Source organism: Ornithodoros turicata, chromosome 7 (assembly GCF_037126465.1).
Source record: "Ornithodoros turicata isolate Travis chromosome 7, ASM3712646v1, whole genome shotgun sequence".
In the NCBI taxonomy this organism is placed as follows: Eukaryota; Metazoa; Arthropoda; class Arachnida; order Ixodida; family Argasidae; genus Ornithodoros; species Ornithodoros turicata.
The window spans coordinates 41,983,946-42,005,255 of record NC_088207.1 but is presented as its reverse complement, the minus strand read 5'-3'; the positions used below and the strand labels follow the sequence as shown (position 1 = coordinate 42,005,255).

At 45.7% G+C, this 21,310-nt stretch overlaps 1 protein-coding gene across 9 annotated transcripts in view; it reads left to right on the top strand.

Moving 5' to 3' along the window:
* Nucleotides 1-21,310, top strand: part of LOC135401127 (four and a half LIM domains protein 2-like) — a 137,283-nt gene that overhangs the window by 60,446 nt on the left and 55,527 nt on the right. Inside the window, exon 1 of one of the 9 annotated variants that reach the window (XM_064633331.1) lies at nt 3,132-3,205. The exons of the other annotated variants lie outside the window; for them this stretch is intronic. Within the exon in view, the coding sequence (XP_064489401.1) occupies nt 3,159-3,205 (47 nt within the window). The 5' untranslated portion in view covers nt 3,132-3,158. Of the gene's footprint in view, nt 1-3,131; nt 3,206-21,310 lie in introns of those variants that run through there. 9 annotated transcript variants of the gene reach the window in all.

Sequence of the window (21,310 nt, the reverse complement as noted above, 5' to 3'; positions counted from 1 at the left end):
ATTTGCTGCGCGTCACGAAGATCGGCCCTACTTGATCTCATGCTGTGGCTCACGATGGAAAGTAATTACATTCTGGTGCTGGAACACACGAAATGACAAACACAACATATAAGCTCTACAAAACACAAGCACAAGCCGCATCGCAATGAACAGGTGCGGATTCAACTCTCGCTGCTGTCTAGATTTTTCGTCGACTGCCATATTCCGATCTTTCGTGACATCGTCGAAGAATCATTTCCAAAATTAGCCCGAACTCTCTTGTACTTACATGATGGGGAAAGCCTTGGGTGAACGAGAAGATGGACGACAAGAGACACTCAGACAGTCCCCATCATAGAGTTTACTCACCAGCTTGCCTGCGTCTATGCTATTTTATTTATTGTATAGTGCCCCTGAAAGTTTAAGAAGTGTCGCTTTTAGCGCCGTGTTGCATCAGTCAGGGCCATCCATCAGTGTCCGGAGCGTGGTGCGCGCTTGCAGACCCATCCGCAAACACGCCTAAAAGCTGGAAGAATGCGTCCTGCCTATACAGGCAAAAAATGTTCACTCTAGCCCCCTTCTTGCACCGTGTATATGGGCAATAAGGTGTGGCGGATATAATGTTTGCCTTTGGCTTTGACGACAAGAACGCGAATGAGAAAGGGCCTTTGCGACGGGCAAAGAGAAATAAAAGAGGTAAAACAAGAAGAGAGGGGCCGGGTGAATATGCGGAAAAGGTTAGGCAGGCAGAGAGATGCTTCTCTGCATCCATGGGGCTGCTAGCAAACGAGGTAGGTTCTTCCGAAACGAAAGCAGGGCGTCCAATTGGCGTGGTAAGCTCGAAAACGCACCGTATACCGGTATTGACCATGGTTTGCCACGGTTAAAGACGAGAGGCAGGTCCTGTATCCGTGCAGTACTGCTTGTGGCTTGTTACCACACTGCTTGTGTGCTCTCTCACTCTTGAAACGCGGAGTGCTTTCTGAAGTTCCACAGAGTAAAGATTGATCGCCCAGTATTTCCTGCCGGACACAAAGACCGGGCTCTTAAAGCCATGACTACTTGAAAGGACGTGGGCACAGTATTTTGTGAAACACGAGAATATGACACGTTTGAAAGAAAAGCGCCCAATAATTTCAAACAAATCGAAACAGATCAAAAACAAATCAAATCCTACGTTTCATCACAATATGATGAGTGAAGGAAGCTTAAAGTACAAAAATTTCTCCTCGTGGAATAGAAGATGCAGTTACTTTGACGCCAACACAAAAGGAACGGAAATAATCCTTTGCGTAGTTCGTGATCTATGATCGACAGAAAAAACAAAAAAACAAAAAAAACGCAATTTAACATTTTTCTCTCTTCCTCAATAAGCGCGACAGTGTGGATAGGTCTGGTATTGGCCTCCTCAAACGATCTCCTGCAATGATCTGACAAATCGTTTGAGAAGGACCAATGAGAGCTCGCTCCGCATTGCCGGCCGTCTTGAGGAAGGGAGTGAGAGAGAGGGAAGGTGTAAATTGCGTTTTTTTTTCTATCGATCATAAATCACGGAACGACGCAATGGATATATCCCGTTGCTTGTGTGTTCGCGTCAAGGTAACGCCATCTTTGATATTCCCCGAGGAGAAATCTTTGCGCTTCAGTGATCCTTTAAACAGCTACTTTTTCAGGTGCTCCTAGTCCGCCATCTTTTATTCTCCCTTGTTGCCAGCCGTAAACACTACATTCCACATTTGCTCCGATCCTCTGACGCTCCCAGCTCGTCTCAATGGAGGAAATATTTTCCTTGAACGTCACGGTCCTGGCGGCCGTTCCAAGTACGACATTCTCGACAAACGAGCGCTGTGTTCGCTCCAAAGCCAAGATCGCGTCACAAGTGTGTGATGTCACACTGGTAGGAGCTAAAATAGGGCGGCTGGCAAGTGCAAAGAGCTCTTTCTTCCATAGTGAAACAGGCAGACAACGCTAGTTCACACATAAGCAGAGGAACGTATGCCAAATGTGCGGCTAATTAGAGTGTTGATGTTTAGTTACAGCGAGTCGAGACTCGTCTGGCAGTGTAGAACACAGCTGTGTTATGTAGTGCGAAACCTCCCTATTTTATCTTCTTATGGGACTTATTTTAAGGGAAGGAGGATGCCATGTGATCATGTGCATAGTTTCCCTTTATGGTCGGGCAACCACGTTCACAAGTATAAAAACATGTACAGCCCAGCTAATAAAGTGAAACTGCGTAACATCCTCCTTCTCTTAAAATAAGACAATTACATAACATTCTTTGGATAGCCCTGTAAAACGAAATGTGTTCTGATAGCGTACACAAGAATGTAGGTGTAGTCAGTGTAGGTGTAGTCTGCTGATTCGGTACCTGTTAGATGATTCTGCATCCTTACAGCAGACACAATCTCCGTTTGGGGTACGAAAACCGCTGATTATTACTGAGTTAGAAGCCTTCGAGGAATGTCAGAGAATTCATGTGTAACAGCCTAGGTGAAGAACTCACGCTTATAATTCGACCTAACCCATTTTTTCTACCTCTCTCCTTTGTTCGAATAAACACATATTCCCCCTCTTATAGTTAGTATATCCTGAAGTTCATTTCTTACGCGCAAGTCATTTTGTGATTGATACCTTTCAGTTACAACAAGAGCGAAAAAACAGTCATATAAATCACCGATTTGACAAACAAACTTCTCGTCGCGCAGTTCATCAGGGTTAACCACACTGGCATATACATATTCTTGCCATACCGCCCCGTTACTCACTCTTCTGGCAACCGTGTCCCCCCCGAGAAACTTTGTCCTCGATATCCGGCCCATACATCCTAAACACTATGCTCCTATCCACAGAGAAAGCGACTTTAACCAGACCGTCTTCTAATGGACTTCCTTCCAATGGACTTCCTCCCACTTCCAGAAGATTCCCATCAGATCCGCCGCGTCTCGTAGACATGACACGGCGCAGGTATACGACAACTTTCCGCTCTATACCTGTCCGGTGAATCCCATTAGTGCCGTGTCGCGATCGGCTGCGCGCAAGGAAGACGCGTGGGAGGGGAAGGGGAAAAACAGAGCGCTGCAGCGGATGCAGGAGCTCGGGCCGCCGGGTCGGGGCTTCGCGCTCCGTGACCACTTCGCGACACGCGTCAACGACGCTCTCGGGGTGGCCCCCAAGGCATGCAGCGACACCGCACGGCCGCAAGCACACAGACACCCAACCGCAGGTAACGGCATTCACTATTACCCGTTTCGCTTTGTCTCTTCAGTTTGCCTTAGAATGTAATGCCACTCACCTGCACAGTTTCTCGCACGCGTCTTGAAGCTCACCGTAAAGGCGTTGGGAGCTTCTGGACTTTGAGAACGCGCTAGTGCAGTGCTTTGTACCATCTTGTGTGTTAGAAAAATGCCCTGCCTCATGACCTACGGTGGCAGTCTAGACTTCTTTTTTGGAGAGCCCAGCTTAGTGGGTTGGCCAAGTGCCATGTCTTCCAGTACGGTGCTCGTGTGACGGGAGTTCCCGAATGTTGTTTTCAGAGTTGCTCGTATTATATTTGTCAACGCGGGACACTTATTCCCTGCTTCGACTTCAGTCGTCGTTAGCTTTTTCGAAGGCGATGCCTCGTAGAATGCGTGTTGGAAAAATGTTATGCTTGCCCGCTGGAAGCGATTAGACAGTCACGTGTAAGAAGTGTTTTTATTGCTGCGTCTATTCATGCTAGCGTTTCTCTGCGCGGCACCATGCCCTGTGGAAATTATGCGATGACAGCAGCAAGGACAACAAATATACGTGTCGCGATGATGAGTGAGGAAGTGAAGCTTGCCAGAATAGCAGTCGTTCAATGAATTTGAGAGCGTCCTGCTGAGTTTCGAGAACTGTTCGTTTCTTTTCGTTTCTTCTCGCGTTTGTTAAAAGCACGTGTCCGCTAGCGGTGCCTAGTACGGGGTCTAAAAATCATCAGTCTTCTAAGTGCGAAGTATCCTGACAGTGATTCATGGAATGTCGACACCCACTGTTTGTTTTGAATGTGTGTTTGAATGTTTGTAATGAAGAGGTACAGACTTCGAGCACTCAGGTTGAACACACACACACACAAAGAAACGTTCTGCTCGATGAGACTGAAATGTATTGAGGCAAGATACTTTTTGGTAGTCTCGTATCAAGACAAGATTAGACATACAAACGAAAAACATGGACGTGTTAGTCCGGACGAGATTTCCAGATACTGCGCAGTACTTTAGGTTTTTGGCTTGCCACACGTCTCCATCCCTGTATTTGAAGGGTGAGCTCCAACTTTTTATGTTATAAAGATAAATATTCTTACCTATTTGTTTCGTATATAAGATATAAAATCTGACAAACTCTTCTCGGTGTCACTCTCCTAAGAAAACACTGTTGTTCAAATGTACTATTATGGAGGGCCCACACAGAATAATAATAATAATAAAAAAAATATAACACAATAAAAGAAGAGATGGTAGCGAACTTTGTGTTTCATCGTTGACAGGAGCACAGGACTGATGGCAGGACGACATAATAGAATGACTCTCAGGACCACCCTGGAAAGGTAGCTACAGACAGAGTACAAAAAAATGTCCATGTTTCAAACGGTTTTTATCTTAATTTCTCAGCAAGCATGGGGCCACGGACATGTATGGTGCCCCCTTTAGGAATTGGGGACTTATACTGCTGGTTGTACAACGCGGAAGACATCCCCATATCATCGTCATCATGTCTCTCTCTCTCTTTCTCTGTACAACGCGTCACTCATTTTCTTTTGAAATGGCGAAACGGCTTTTCATTTTCGAGGTCGAAGGCTACCAGAACAAGTCAATTCACCGCACATCATTGGAGAGCAAGCGCTTTCCTGGTTTGAGAAGGTCATATCATCATTATTTAGATCCCCCAACATGGACAAATCAACCTGAGTTCGACCACGTGCTTTCCCAGGTACACTCTTAAAAATGAACTTCACCGCATAGCACGCTCCTAGCCAACCATCATATCGAATGATATCGTTATCTTCCCTGAGTTGTTGAGAACGGAAGGCGTACACCTTTTTTGTGACACTTATGCTGTTCATAATTGTCACAAAAAAGGCGTACGCCTCCCGTTATCAACAAATCAGGGCAGATAACGATATCATTCGAGATTGTGGTTGGCTAGGAGTGTGGTATGCGGTGAAGTTCATTTCTAAGAGTGTAGTTTCACTCCGCGGGACAAAACGTTAACAACCTGCAATTATGCTAAGCGAAATATCTAGATTACGAAACTTGACGAGTTGCCTTATCTGACCAGTATCCTATAATGAGCAAAGACGTTCCTGTGCTATATATCATCTACTTACCTGGCGGTTTGGGTGCTGCTGGCCTTCACGTAACCAACACGCTACACTCTAAAAACTGAACTTCACCGCATAGCACGCTCTGCGCCAACCATGGCTACGAATGATAGGGTTATCGTTTCTGATTCGAGGAGACAGGGAGGCGTACGCCTTTTTGTGTCAATTTGGATAAATGATAATTGACACAAAAAGGCGTACGCCTCCCTCTCTCCTCGAATCAGTAGCGGTAACCCTACACTCTAAAAAATGAGGGGGGGGGGGGGGGGGTGTCGAGGTAGCTTGCCGTTGTTGGCCGCACTCAAGTGGGCATCGTCACGACAATAGCCAAAAAAAATGAAAAGAAGGTGGGAGAAAGGAGAGTTGAGGACTTCAAAGTGATGTAGAAGCAGGATGACCGGTACTGATGGGACGGAAGCACACTGGGTGAGAGGTGTACTAGAGTGTACGCTAAGTAGCTGTATCTGATCATACACACTAAAAAATGAACTTCACCACATAGCACGCTCCTAGCCAACCATCATCCCGAATGACAACGCTCTCGCCTCCGATTTCTTGAAAACGAGAGGCGGAGCCTACTTTATGTCCATTATGTACGGCACAAAATATGCTCCGCCTCTCGTTTTCAACAAATCGGGGGCGAGAACGTTGTCATTCGGGATGATGGTTAGCTGGGAGCGTGCTATGTGGTGAAGTTCGTTTTTAAGAGTGAAGCATTCGTGGCCATGGTTGGCGCAGAGCGTGCTATGTGGTGAAGTTCACTTTTTAGTGTGTATGATCAGATACAGCTACTTAGCGTACACTCTTAAAAATGAACTTCACCACATAGCACGCTCCTAGCCAACCATAATCTCGAATGATATCGGTTTCAGCCCTGATTTGTTGAAAACGGGAGGCGTACGCCTTTTTTGTGACAATTATAAACAGCATAAGTGTCACAAAAAAGGCGTACGCCTCCCGTTTTCAACAAATCAGGGCAGATAACGATATCATTCGAGATTATGGTTGGCTAAGAGCGTGCTATGCGGTGAAGTTCATTTCTAAGAGTGTAGGTGACCAATAATTTTTACCTATTTTGTCACGCTCCTTGTAGAAGACGAACTCCGTGAAGCGAAGAAGTCCGTATCAAGAAAATCATGATTCCACGGGTTCAAGAAAAACGCGGAAACGATAATTCTTAGCAAGAGGCAAATTACCACTAACGTTGTCCTTCTAGGATGTCGTCCGTTGCGCTTTCAGTTTCATTTCCCATCCCAAACAGCCATCAGGAAATGTGCAGCAGGATGAGAACCACATGTTCCCACATCCTGCGTGTAGCGCGTACCCCAAAGTATTTCAATCAGGTTTCTTTGTGCCGATACGGTCCACGTAGCTCATGTTTTCATCGTTTCCGCGAATCAAACGCACACAGGCTCTTGCCTTACATCGAATTTACGTGAATGACGTACGGCGTAAATACCCAAGCAGCACAATGTACTGAAAGTCGAGTGCAATAGGGGTGGACGGTATGCGTCTTATCAATGTTGTTTAGTTTCACGAGCCTGTTCAAGGTCTTCAGCCTACCCGTCCACCCCTATTGCGACTTTCAGAACATTGTGCTGCTTGGGTAAGTAGAAACGTATCTTATCGTTCAAGGTGTATCACAATAGGGGTTATGTTACATTGAAGGAATTCTACGGAAACCATACGATAGAAGAAGTTATCAAATCCAATCTTAGCAATGTGATATCGCTCGTTCCAAAGAAAGATGGTGATTGGCTTATCATGTTCTCGGAACTGTTATCGTGAATACCTTCCGAAGTACTAAAACTCCCCATTGATACACTTAGAACGTTAGCAACCATATGCTACGTGTAGAACGGAGTGTTTTCTGCATGCTAAGTGTGCTGGCGTCGATGTCATTGCTACTGGACATCGCTGGAACCGGTACCGATGAACGCACAAGCAAAGAGTGGTACTGCGTGTGGTGGAATAGTGAAGCCCACGTTCCCGGGGGGAATATGTTTAATGCAAAGTAACAAAAAAGGGAAAGGTTAGCCACGGTGTAGGCTTGCTATTCCCAAAAGCTATCAAGCAAACAAAAGAAGATACAAGCAGCTGAGACACAGAAAATTATGAGAAATTCACGTTCCCGATGCTACCTAATTGTATCGATTACTCTCCTTGAGACGTCATGTGACACGCAGCGTGTGATTGGAACCTTTGAACATTAAAATTGAAGGCCAACCACCGGTCGTAGGGGAATAGGCATGCATTTTCGTACCTATATGTATAGCACACGGACATTAATTACCTTAACTTGACTTACACTACACGTACTGCTTGCACTGTTGCGTACGGCTTCCAATGGATTTGATGCGGCAGCCCAAAGACCGTTGTCCACTGCGTTATCTGATGCCAATATGCCGTATATTCATCTGGGAGGGCCTCCATGGAACGTAAAAGAAAAAGAAGGGAAAATGTTACTACACACAGTGTCTACGAACACTGTGAAATGCTCGTACAAAACGCTTTTCACTATTTGATGACGTATTGAAAACAGCCGAGGTAATTTCGTGGCATGGTGCGAGTTGCTTACACCCTTCGTCATTCGCGAGGGACGTTCAAGAGAGAGAGAGAGAGATTACGATTCTCACACCCGGGACAGAAGCTTTGTTGATCGTGACGAGGTTTCGGTTAAGGACAAGACACGAAAGAATCACTGGCTTCGGGGCACTGTCATCCGCTCGTTAGGGGGCCAAACCTATCTTGTTACCACTGAGGATACCAGGGTGCATGCGGATGATATCAACATTCGCCTGCCGGATCTACTAGACTTCGGTATCTCACCCGACGGTGTCTCACCACGGAAAGCCACGCATTATAATCATCATCAACATTTTAGCGTAACAGGAACCTTCATGTCGTGAAGAATACCATAAGAATAGCTATGCAGCGACTCCGCGAAAAAGGGAAGAGAATGGAAATAAAATACGAACGATTTCATTTGTGTAATCGATCAATATATTGATCATTGTATCGAGGTATACTGCAGAACAAAGATTTGGATTCATGGATTCAGATGCCTGCGTCGCCACAGAACGTGTGTTTTATTCTGGAAGGAAACCGACCTCATACATTCAAAGAAATAAAAATAAAATAAAATAAAAAATAAAATAAAATGAGTGATGTTAGTCCCCTTTCGGGACAAAGTGCACGGAAGTTTGCTGACGGTATAGATTTCATAGCAGATTTTGAATTAACTCAGCATCTGGATTTGAAATATTCGCTCAAAGCAGACCTCTTCTTATTGAATGAGGAATTTGGGATAAAGGCTGACAGCTCCACGAGGAAGTCTGAGCTTATCGCTGATCACTATTGAAACTGCAGGAGTGCAGGAATATGAGCTTTTAGAATGTTGGAAGGACGTTCAGGAACGAAAAGGCAGAAGGAACTTGAACTTCTGCAGGAGCAAGAACAGAAGGAGGTTGAACTTTCGGAACGGCAGCACCGAATAAAAATGGAAGCTGGAGCTAGTGAAGTCAGGAAAATAGAAAGTGAACGTGAAAACAGGGAAGCCGACCGTGAGCTTCGTTCGCACGCTAGAATGCTAAGAGAGATATTTTGAGGGAAAAGGGGAAACTGCGACAGTGATGCAGTACATTTTGAAGTTACTGGAGCGCATGCACTCCATGCAGAATTTAGTTCGGGAAAATATGAAAGATGCTCAAGTAAAAGGGAAAAGGTACTATGATAGGAATCTGCGAGAGCGGAAATTTAATGTTGGAGACAGGGTGTTGATTTTGAGAACAGGGAGGCAGAACAAGCTTCAGGTCGACAGGGAAGGTCCTGTTGAAGTGCTACAGAGGATTCCGGCACAAATTATGTTGTACAAATAGGCGGCATAGACAACGTGGCCGCCGCGGAGTAACTTTCGGAGTCAGGCGACTAAAGTATAGGGAGAAAGTCCAACCTGGGTGAATAGAAGCTGTAATTACTCCGCAATTTACTTTTTTCCCCAGTATTTTTGTTTGTTTGTTAGAGCGTATGTCTTGTGAGGGCGGTGTCGAAACTCCCACTGCCCGACACGTCCAACGTCAAAGCCTTGTGAAAGTTGTACTGTCTCAGACGGGACCACCTACATTCATTCTCCTTTCTTTCGTTTCCTTTTTCCTTTTCCTCTTCTGGGCACGTTGTCGCCCTCTCTCTAGCAGACCACCTTTCTTCAAGCGATACGATACCACAATATCGCGCGTGAGATGTGCTCTTTCCAGCTCACCATATAGGACGAATTCTGGCGACTGCTTCGCATTTTTTTTTAAATGTCGTGTTAGCGCCGCGAAGCAACTGTGGCTATTTAGCGGCGTACAGACGTGCACAGATGGAGAGAGGACAGCAGGAAGGAGTGGGGGGACAGGGGGGCGACCGCCTCGTGCTTCGACACTCTAATAACGGGACTCCACTACATAGCACGGTGAAGACCAACCATTGCTCAGAATGGTACACTCCTAAAAATGTGTTTCACCACATAGCACGCTCCTAGAAAACCATATCATCCCGAACGACAACGTTCTCGCCCCTGATTTGTTGAAAACTGGACTATTTTGTAGCAATTATACACGTACATAGTGGTACAAAATAGGCTCCGCCTCCCGTTTTCAACAAATCAGGGGCGAGAACGTTGTCGTTCGGGATGATATGGTTGGCTACACTGTTAAAACAGAACTTCACCACATAGCACGCTCCTAACCAACCATCATACCGAATGATATCATTCTGTGTCATGATTTGTTCAAAACAGGGGGGAGGCGCCAATCTGGGACAAGATAATCTGTCCCCTCCGCCTAGGCGCCTCCTCTCATTTTCAACAAATCATTGCACAGAATGATATCATTCGGAATGATGGTTGACTAGGAGCGTGCTATGTGGTGAAGTTCTGTTTTAACAGTGTAGGAGCGTGCTATGTGGTGAAACTCATTTTTAGGAGTGTGGCTTTATCACTCCCGATTTGTAGAAAGCGTGGGGCGTACGCCTTTTTTAACTGCATAAATGTTAAACAACAAAACGTACGCCTCCCGTTTTTAACCAATTACGAGGCAGAACGATGTCATTCGGGACCAGCACCACCATCTGTTTTTAGACTGAACAACAAACAAAAATGAAATTTGATGACGAACATGATGATTGGTGTGCTCTGTCACACTTACCATCATTCAAATAAAGTTGTTGAGCGGTGTGCTTTGTCGCTCACACTCTAAAAACTGAACTTCACCGCATAGCACGCTCTGCGCCAACCATTGCCACGAATGATTGGGTTATCGCTTTTGATTCGAGGAGACAGAGAGGCGTACGCCTTTTTGTGTCAATTATCATATATCCAAATTGACACAAAAAGGCGTACGCCTCCCTCTCTCTTCGAGTCAGAAGCGATAACCGCATCATTCTTGGCAATGGTTGGCGCAGAGCGTGCTATGCGGTGAAGTTCAGTTTTTAGAGTACAGGCGATACTCTACCCCCATCTACCCTACGCTCTTAGAAATGAACTTCACCGCATAGCACACTCCTAGCCAACCACAATCACGAATGATATCGCTATCTGCCCTGGTTTGTTGAAAACGAGAAGTGTACACCTTTTTTTGCGCCCTTATGCTGTTCATAATTGTCACAAAAAAGGTGTACGCCTCCCGTTTTCAACAAATGAGAGCTGATAACGATATCATTCGAGATTATGGTTGACTAGGAGCGTGCTATGCGGTGAAGTTCATTTCTAAAAGTGTACCTCGTGCACGAAGCAACTTGCTTTGCTTGCTTGGCGGTTCTCCGAAGTCGTCGCTGCAAGAACGTCTGACATGAAATGTGGCGGTGGGATTACATAATACTGTCCTACCTGTCACGAGAGCGAACGTCAAACTGCTCAGTGCGGACAACAGCTCCACCCAGCCAATCATAGCTCGCCTACCTACGCCCTTGCCACGCTCGACCTCGCTCTAAGTAAATTATCCAGGGCAAAGCGCTGCCACCACTGTCTCCTGAATCCTTCATGACGTGGCTACATGTGTAACCTGGTTCAATCAGCCCTAATTATGCGATTACCGATGGCTACTGTCGAGAACGTTGTGTTCACATACTTAGTATACGGTAGGAGGTGCAATAAGAGCCTTCATGACAGACTTTGCCGCCTTGAAGGGCAAATGTAACATTGCAGGGGTCAGAGGCAGTCGCGTTTCGTAACACTACTGAAAACGTGTACGTAACTGTGAAAATAATATTGGCTGCATCTTGGGCATTGTGTCAAACGGCTGGCCGTAAATTGGTTGGTGAAGCTCTTTTTGAGATGCTGTTAAACTTTTACTGGACTACCTTTAATGTTTAAGGAGAGGGTCAGCGTATAGCAAACACACTCCGGTGATGACGTAGTGGTGGCACATGACAGTGCCACGTGACCCTATTACGCCACGGAAGCTACTGCTTGATTAGTAATTATGGCTATGCAGCTTTGACATTGCTTCTTCAGTGCCTGTAAGAAACTACAAGAAAGGTAATCTAATGATAATAATAATAGTAATGATAACAATAAGTAACTATGTAAGTAAGTAACTCCAGGAGCACGGATATGTTTGGTCTACAGGTTTTGCCACTCGCACTGCATTTAGCATATTTATACAGAGTGTTTCACGAAAATCCTCCGGCTGAATAATTCGTGAACAGGTGGCGCTATCGTAGAAATTTCTTTCTGGTAAAGATCCTTGGGACATCGGCCATGAACCGAGTAGTGAGCAGCTCATATGCATGCGCTCAATAATTAGATAAACATCTTAACTTTGGAGTTTTACTTCGCACGTGTATGGAACTTCTGGTTTACGCATCGTGACCTTAGGCGAGAAATATTGCAAAAAAAAAAAAAAAAACCCGCGTCGACACTTAGTGATTTTTTCGAGTAATTAATCGGTTTCGGTTTACATATTTCTTGCGCGGAGCAGTGCACCAATGCGCTCTTTGGATCAGCTATCCGGCTGTCAATTTCGTGTTCATCCGCCTGGTTGACACATGGGGGTAACGGAAGATAAGAACAGCCGCAATACCGCAGGAGACGCTTTGGTGTTCCCTCTCCCTCTCGACACGCTTAAAGTGAACTTCACCACATAGCACTATCCTGGCCAAACATCATGCCGGATGACAACGTTCTCTCCGTGGATTTGATAAGTATGGGAGGCATACGCCGTTCTTCTTCTTTTTTTTTTCTTTTTCTTTTTGTGCCACTGATGCCGTACATAAGGACAAAAAGAAAGCCTTCGCCTCCCGTCTTCAACAAATCGAGCGAGACCGTTGTCATTCGGGATGATGGTTGGCTAGGAGCGTGCTATGTGGTGTAGTTAATTGTTAAGAGTGTACCGACTAGCTCACAGCGCTCGCGGCGCATTCGTTATCATCCATGATAACAGCATGCTATCTCACCTACAAAACGATAGAACCGGCAGTGCTGTTTACCAGTCGCTTTGAGAAGGAATATCAAAGCGTCTCTTGCGGCTGTTCCTAATCTTCCGTCAACCCCGTGTGTCAACCAGGCGAATGAACACGAAATTGACAGCCGGGTAGCTGATCCAAAGAGCGCATTGGTGCACTGCTCCGCGCAAGAACTATGTAAACCGAAAACGAAAAAAATTCCTCGAAAAAATCACTAAGCCTCGACGCGTTTTTTTTTACGGTGCAATTTTTTTCGGTGCAATATTTTTCGCTGAAGGTCACGATGCGTAAAACAGAAGTTCCGTAAGCGTGCGAAGTAAAAGTTAAAAGTTAAGATGTTTATCTAATTAATGAGCGTATGCAAATGAGCAGCTCACTACTCGGTTCAGGCGTTAAGACCTTTTTATCACTTGATCATTGCAGCTAAGATTCTTCAGCGTCAGACAATACGCCTGTGTGGAGCAGAGAATCGCCAAGCTGTTTTGAAGCCTACACTATGGGCCGTCAAAAGAGCTTTATTGCAAGTCCTGAAGAGCACTGGCCTGGCCACCAAGCTCTGAGATGCGTATCCCTGAAACGCGTTCTTTTTTTTTTGGAATATCATGCCGACCTTGGTCTGGCAGACCTTTCCCTCTATTAAATGTATATATCCCCCCCCCCCCCCCCGACACTATGGTGCATCATAGCTCGTCCTCGTAGTTTCAGCCATAGTCTCCTATATAGGATGCTACGTTTCAGCCCAAACTTCTTCGTCCTTGCAGCACGTGAATTATGCAGCCATAATGGATGAGCGCTGGTATTTATAGAAGAGGCAGTGACGACCAGTGAGCGGAAACAGTCGATGCCTTTGTTTCTCATCCAATGGCCAGGCTATATGCCGGCTCAGATATGGGGAGAAGGGTGCACGTCGGTGCTTTGAGTGCACGGTTTCCACGTGTGGCTGTTGCCGTGCGCTCCCAACGGAGGCTGCATGACGTGATAGCGCACTCCCGCATATGCAGGGGCACTATCAGTATAGTTGACTGCTGTCACGCTACCCTGTCGTCTGCTTCGAATGCACGTCGGAAGCCGCCGTTAGTCTCCTGGCAGGGATGAAACTTTAATGAGTTGAAACACAGTCATCAGTTCAAAAAGGAAAGACAAGGAAAGACGAAAAAAGTAGAGAAGAGAAAGGCGGAGATGATGAAAAATATTGCGGGGAAGTAGAGGAATACGAACGAAGGCACGATATGAAACAGAATTGCAGCAAAATACAAGATGGGTCACATAAAAAGGAAAAAAAAAAAAGGAACTTTTACGAGTCGACGACTTCTAATGTACAGCACATGTGAGATCATTTGAACCATCCCAAAGGGCAATTCAGGTGTAGAGAACGACATTCTTAGAAATGAACTTCACCGCATAGCAAGCCTAGTCGACCATCACCTCTAATGATATCGTTATCTGTCCTGATTTGTTGAAAACGGGAGGCGTACGCCTTTTTTGTGACAATTATGAACAGCATAAGTGTCACAAAAAAGGTGTACGCCTCCCGTTTTCAACAAATCAGGGCAGATAACGATATCATTCGAGATGATGATTGGCTAGAGGCGTGCTATGCGGTGAAGTTCATTTTTAAGAGTGTACCAAGGAGATGATCGGACGACAAAATTCGAAACAGACAAAACACAAAAAGGCTATCGAGTCCAAGTCCAGGAAGCAGGTAGTCTGAATGGCGTTCAGCCGTTTAAAAGGCATCTTGCGCTCGTGCTGAAGTGCATACCCTGCACAAATGCTTTATAATGACTTTAGAGACTTTATTCTGACAAAATTCTGCACCAAAAAAATGCACTTGAGCAGGAAGAGCGTGCACTCGTAGTCTGAACGTGAACGCAGTGATATCTAGGACCGGCCAGTGTATTGGAAGGGACCTGTCCCTCATATTTTTTAAACGCATCCTCCAGATGTCCCTTAGTAACTTCCAATGTTTGTGGGCGTCAGTACGCCCGATGGATGTTCTCTCTGAGTTGCATAAGAGGCTTTCTCGAAGCTAATCAATCACATTGATATGGATAAATAAACTCTGGGTCGATCCGCCAGTTTGCCACCTAACGCAGCTATATCGAGAATGTAGTCTACAACATCAAGCGCGCACTTTTCGTAGGGGCGTGTGTTTTATGAGATAACACAACAGGTGTAGCTCACTAGGCCGAAATGGTAGCTTAAAGATCAAAATGTCTTCTGGAACATTGCCCAGTAATCAATGACCCCGACCTCGTTCTCAAAAGGTTGCCCACTGATGAAATCTCCCCTTGGTCGCCGCGACTTGATCCTAACGTTAAGCGGCGGCTCCCAGATATACCCATGAGAAGCCTCCTTGACATCACGTGTCATTCAGTCGGTTTCGTGAAACAGTGGAGTTCAACGCAATCAGGTATTTTCCCAGCACCCCGCTTCCTTGCACCCCCAGAAATCTTGCAAAAAAAAACAACAACAAAAAAACAAGAAAAGAAGAGAGAGAGAGAGAGAAAAAAAAGTGCCGGCCAAAAGCGCCACAAACGCTGGGAATATCCCGGGAATATCCGTGAACGCAATTGCCGTCAATGGGACATAGCAGACCAAAGGGGCGGTTATAGCCTTTGGATCTCAGAGACAAACATAATGCGCATAAAATATATAAACTACAACAAGGAGCGAAGAAGAGGAATAAACCCTCAACTCAGTGGAGCTATACATCTTTCACTTCTGGCATCACCGTCAGAGTCGTTACACGTTGAACATTAAAACGTTATTTACGTTTCGATGTCAGTAACGCGACCCCAAGCGAGACATTTAGAACAAGATCCAGTTGCATAAAAATCATGTTTATAACCTTATGGTAAGGCATCTGATTCCAACATCATGGCTGCGAAGCGATTCTTCACGGAAACGAAGCTTCTTACAGAATCACCTAAAGTATTTCTTATGTTGTGCGTTTCTTACCACAAAAGTATTCGTATTACTAAGCTAACAGGTGTGTGTGTGTGTGTGTGTGCGTGTGTCAGCATTGGTACCCTGTCGGTCAATAAAAGGACTGATGGAAATTGGGGGAGAGAAAAGACGTCTATAGTAGTCGTCCTGTTAACCGCTGTGTACCGCTTTATAAAAGGACTGGAAGAGATCGGGAGAGACAGAAAGAACGTATCGTAGTCGTGTCTCCATGAAGTGCAGACCACTTCACGGTGACCATTGGAAACAAAACCAGGCGTTGCACGCCGCATGAAATGCTACACAAAGACGTTTCTGGTACACCTCGCCCCGTGTTGGACAGTTCTGTTACACACACATCCAAGTGGTCGGATGGCGTCAGTTATACATTTCTGCATTTCTCAACATTTCTGAATTTGTCAACATTACCCATTTGTGAGAGTTGGTTGCTGGTCTGCTTCGTGCTTTTTAGACAACACAACATGGCACCATCGTTAGCAGTCGTTTCATAAAACTCGCGAAAGGGAAGCTTTAGGCTGTTACACGTGCGCTACGTTTAAACATGTAGTTTGAATGTCAAGTCACGTAGCGTTGTGCCGCTGCTCTACCGCGTTTTCTAGGTTATCTGACGTTTCCGGGAGGACTGAAGGCTATGCATGTCTCCGGGTACAAGGCAATATAAATATAGGATCATGACTTGCAAGCAATCAGGCTGGTAGCAGTGAACAAGTTGGTGAAACATGTCGTCCTCCGCGAGTGAAATTATGTATGAGCGTGAATTTTGGAGTGCACCACTGTTCGCACCTACCGTTGTCTCCTCATGACTGCTGCCGATAGATATATGAATGTATCGTTTTGTGTTGTCTCACATGAGTGCAGACATGATGAACGATCTTGTATGTCGGTGGATTTGTGGTTTGTTGATACATCTGCAGAGGGGCGTCCCATATATTCTCATACAGCCGTCACTTTTCGTAACGTCACTATTTCATAACATCACTTTTCGCTGTATTCGCCGACAACTTCTACACAACTTCGTCCAACGATTCTTAAGTGCTTGGGTCCTCGTGAAAAGAAAAAAAGAAAAAAAAAAAAGAATTCGATATTTGGTCCTAAAAAAACTGCTCACAGCATCATTGACGTCATTATCATAGTGGACAACCAAGAGTTCCTTTTTCATATTTGAGAGCATATGGAAGTCCGATAGGGCGAGTCTTGGCGAGTATGGTGGGCTGTTGGCCACAGAAAGGCTGCCGGTGTGGATGGCAGTGATCGCTGCAGCTCCTGATGGAACGTACAGGACCCCCCCCCCCCCCCCCCCCCCCGGTGCATACCGCATCGTTTGGCCTTGATAGCATCCTGCATGCGATAAAACGCCTGCCTGCCTGGCCACAGTTTTCTGGGATATCCCAGAAAACTGTGGCCATCACCTTTCCTGAAGGAAGTATGTTCCCACTGTTCGGACTGGGCTTTGCTATCGGGTTTAAAGTGGTGGGCCCAGGTTTAATCCACAAGCACAAACCTCGCATGGAAGTAATTTCAAGCATCTGATCGGCCGCTCCTATACTCTATGCTCTGCTCTCGCTGTGCTGTGTCGGCGGATACCAAGCATGTGCTTCTCGACTGCCATCTTTACACCTCCCAAAGAGCAGCTCTGCAGTCGATCGCGGCCGCACCATTGACATTGGCAACCATCCTCGGCCCTTGGTCTAACTAGATCGACCACCACCAAGCTCTTGAGTACTTCCAGATATTTCTCCGGGACACCGGCGTCCTCTCTACCCTATGATGTGTCTGCGTACCTGTGTGCTGTGTGTGTGTGTCTTTGTGTGTTATGTTTCTGCCTAGCGTTCTGTTGATGTTGTCTCACCCACTCCACTGACTATCGACCCCTATTCAGCGTCGCTCATCGCCTCGTCATCAGGACACACCTGATCCTGGCCATTGTGCCTTGGGGTAGTGGGCCGCACCTCATGTGACGAATGTCGCCATTCATCATCATTAATTTATCTGCTGCTATTGTTGTTGTTGTTGTAATGGAAGTCCGCGGGATCTGCTCTGAACAGCTGGAGATTGACCCTGCATGTGGTGTAGAGCGCGCATTTTTGATCAGGCGTGAACTATCTTGGAACCCATACAGCAGATACCTTGTGCATGTCAAGAAATCAGGACAAGACGCGCTAAACTGTGCTTTTGAATATGACTGTGACTTGAGCGATGGTTCGGATGTGGCTTCAGTGATCTGCCCCGACCTCATCATGCATACTGTTATTATTTTATTGTGCGGACACTTCCCCAGTCTTGCCAGGACTGGAATCGTCTTCGAGGCTGTCTTGTCCTCGCTTGAATCACACAGCACCGACTTCTTCACGCTGCTGTAGGATCGGCCCAGGGGCGGATCTAGAGGGAGGGGGGGGTCCAGATGTCCTGACCCCCTCCTCAATTTCTGTCTTCACATATAGTGTTTAATTGGCCCTAGATCGCCTGTGTTGCATGCTGTCCACGGCTGGACCCACTCCTCACAAAAATCCTGGATCCGCCTCTGGACGGGGGTCTTCGCCTAAGGTCGCCACCATGTCCTGTGGATGCCAGTCAGAGTTAGTACATCGAAGACAAATATTCGACGACCGTAGGCACTTTCACGTTCTCCATCTTAGCTCGTGTCGCCACCTGCATGTAACGCGCATGCGCCATTTCTGTTGTCGTCAGTGTAGGAGAGTTTCGTGTCTGGGTGCACTACGCACTCATTCTGTGAACGGCGAGTCCGAGAACTTGTGGGACGGCCATCGGAGCTGTTTGTTGCGCATCCCAACATCACTCACCGGAACATCTCTTGTAGACGTAGCACGTACTTGCTTAAAAAAGGAAATGAATGACAAAATACGGTAGTCATTTTATGATAGAGTATACAGACGTCAATCAAGATGAGCTTGTTAGCGGGACGTGTTAGTTAGAGCTGTATTGACGAGGCCTTGTAGTGAAAGACAGGTGTTTGCAATCGTGTATACACTGCGAAAGGCCATAAACTATCGGAGGTAAACAGCTTGACAGGCAAAGTAAATATGAGCTAGGCTTCTGAAAAGTAAACATAGCGCCCATGTCGACTGCGGTTTCGGTTGAGGCTGTCTAGATTCCACTATTTTTTAAAATAAGCGTCGTTCGTCGTCGTATAGGAACCCTTCATGGTAGAATAGGTTATCGACTTTACCATTAAAGTGGTACTTCAGTGCAAAAGTGTCTTCTTGCGGGATGAAATATGTCGTTACACTGTTAAAACAGAACTTCACCACATAGCTCGCTCCCAGCCAACCATCACACCGAATGATAACATTCTGTGTCATGATTTGTTCAAAACAGAGGGGAGGCGCCTATCTGGGACAAGATAATCTGTCCCAGATAGGCGCCTCCCGCCTGTTTTGAACAAATCATGACACAGAATGATATCATTCGGTATGATGGTTGGTTAGGAGCGTGCTATGTGGTGAAGTTCTGTTTTAACAGTGTACATTGACAGCAATACAAAAGGAACGCTTTCCGCTTCTTTACTTTCCAAGATACGCGGCAATGTGGAGCGGCCTGTCATTGGTCTACTTAAACGACCTCCCGCAGGCGACTGGACAAATGGTTTGAACCATAGGTGGGGAAGTTACTTTTATTTTGTAGTGCACTACCGTTACTCACTACTTTTTCGAAAAGTAACGCGTTACGTTATTCGTTACTGTTGCGGTAGTAGGTAACGCGTTACTAACGCCGTTACTTCTGATAAGTAATGCCGTTACTTTTGCATTACTTCACCAGTTGTCCTTATAATATGTACCATTTTTGGTTGAGTCACATAAGTGCATTCCGCAAATCAATACAAGCAATGTTGGGCACAAACAAGGGTCACGCATGAACACAACTTACATGTACGATTTATTGCAACGCAGAAGTAGTTGATGTTCAAAATTTTCATCGGTGAGCTTCGCCTGTTGGGCTGAGAGGACGCCTAACGACCAGTGAGTGCTTCTTGTCAAGGTTGATAGAGACGGTGACCTTTTATCTCAGAGGGTAGAGGCTATTTTTCTGCCCCTTTTGCCCCATTCGTCCGAAAAATACCAGAGGGAAAGAAAAACAGAGGTGGTAAACAAAGGTGACACCTCAACCAGGGTAGGTCAACAACCCTTCTTTTGCGTTCCTTGTGGGTGTCGATGTGACCTTCTTGTCATTGTTGAAGATGAATAGAAAAAATCGGGGATTTTCCCGGATTCTGCAGGCACGGTCCTCGCTCAAGCTTTCAAGTTCCTGAACACGTAGTAACGCATAACGCCGTTACGCGTTAGTTGTTAAAAATGTAATGACGTTACGTTACTCATTACTTTTCTCCCAAATGTAATGCGTTACCATATTTCACTACTCGAATGTAACGCGTTACCGGTAACGCACTACTTTGTAACGCGTTACTCCCCACCTATGGTTTGAACAGACCAATGAGAGGCCGCATACACTCTAAAGACAGGACTTTACCGCATGGCACTCTGTGCGCCAACGATTGCCACGATTGATGGGGTTATCGCTTCTGATTCGAGGAGAGAGGGAGGCGTACGCCTTATTGTGTCATTTATCATGTGTCCAAATTGACACAAAAGGCGTACGCCCCCTCTCTCTTCGGATCAGAAGCGATAGCCCTTTCATTCGTGGCAATGGTTTGCGCAGAGCGTGCTATGCGGTGGAGTTAAGTTTTTAGAGTGTAGCATTGCCGCACTTTTTAAAAACGAGAGAAGAGGGAGAGCGTAGTTTGAATGGTTTCATTCGCCCATAAATAATTCCCACGTTCCATGCAGTTAGTCCCGAAAGGGTCTAAAATTACTACTTTTTTAGAGTGTAAAGCATAATCGGAGTCAAGTATACGGTCAACACAAGTGATAAAAAGACACAGAAACACACGCACTGAAACTACTCTTTACTAGCGTACAGCTCACATGCAGTGGACTACATTTTCCTGGTGCAGCACCTGATGAAATGCAGTCCACTGCATGAAAGCTTCTACGCTAATAAACAGTAGAGTTGGCGTTTTTAAAAAAAATATTTTTTTATCTGTATAGTGTAATACGTAGTATAATCTTAACCGTGTGACCATATTTGCATCGTTGCTACCTATCTATACAGAGTGGCGACCTAAAGAGGGTTGCATTGTAGCAGACACATTAAACAGCGTGTTGAGCACACAGAGTCCCGGTACGCGCGTAATTCCGCTTGATTGGGGAAATATTTAGAATCACCATGGTTACCGCGTGTACGGACTTCTACTGCATCACGCAGGTCCTCCCTATTTTCTCGTACCGTTTTACGATGTCGTAACAGGAGACCTTGCGAGAGAGAGAGAGAGAGAGAGAAAAGTGGTGAACGTAAACTGCTTTGTGTAGGAAAGCAACTTCCTTGTCTGTCCCTGCAAAGCGCGATATTGAGCGGTGGGAAGATCTTTTCTCCTTCGGTAACTAGCTCTATTGTTTTATGAAATAAGGGACCTCCGGCGACAAAAACTCTAGAACCAAATTTTCTTTTTACACTTTACAGTCCTTTTGAAGTTCAGTGGCTAGTTGAAGTGCAACAAACTGACAG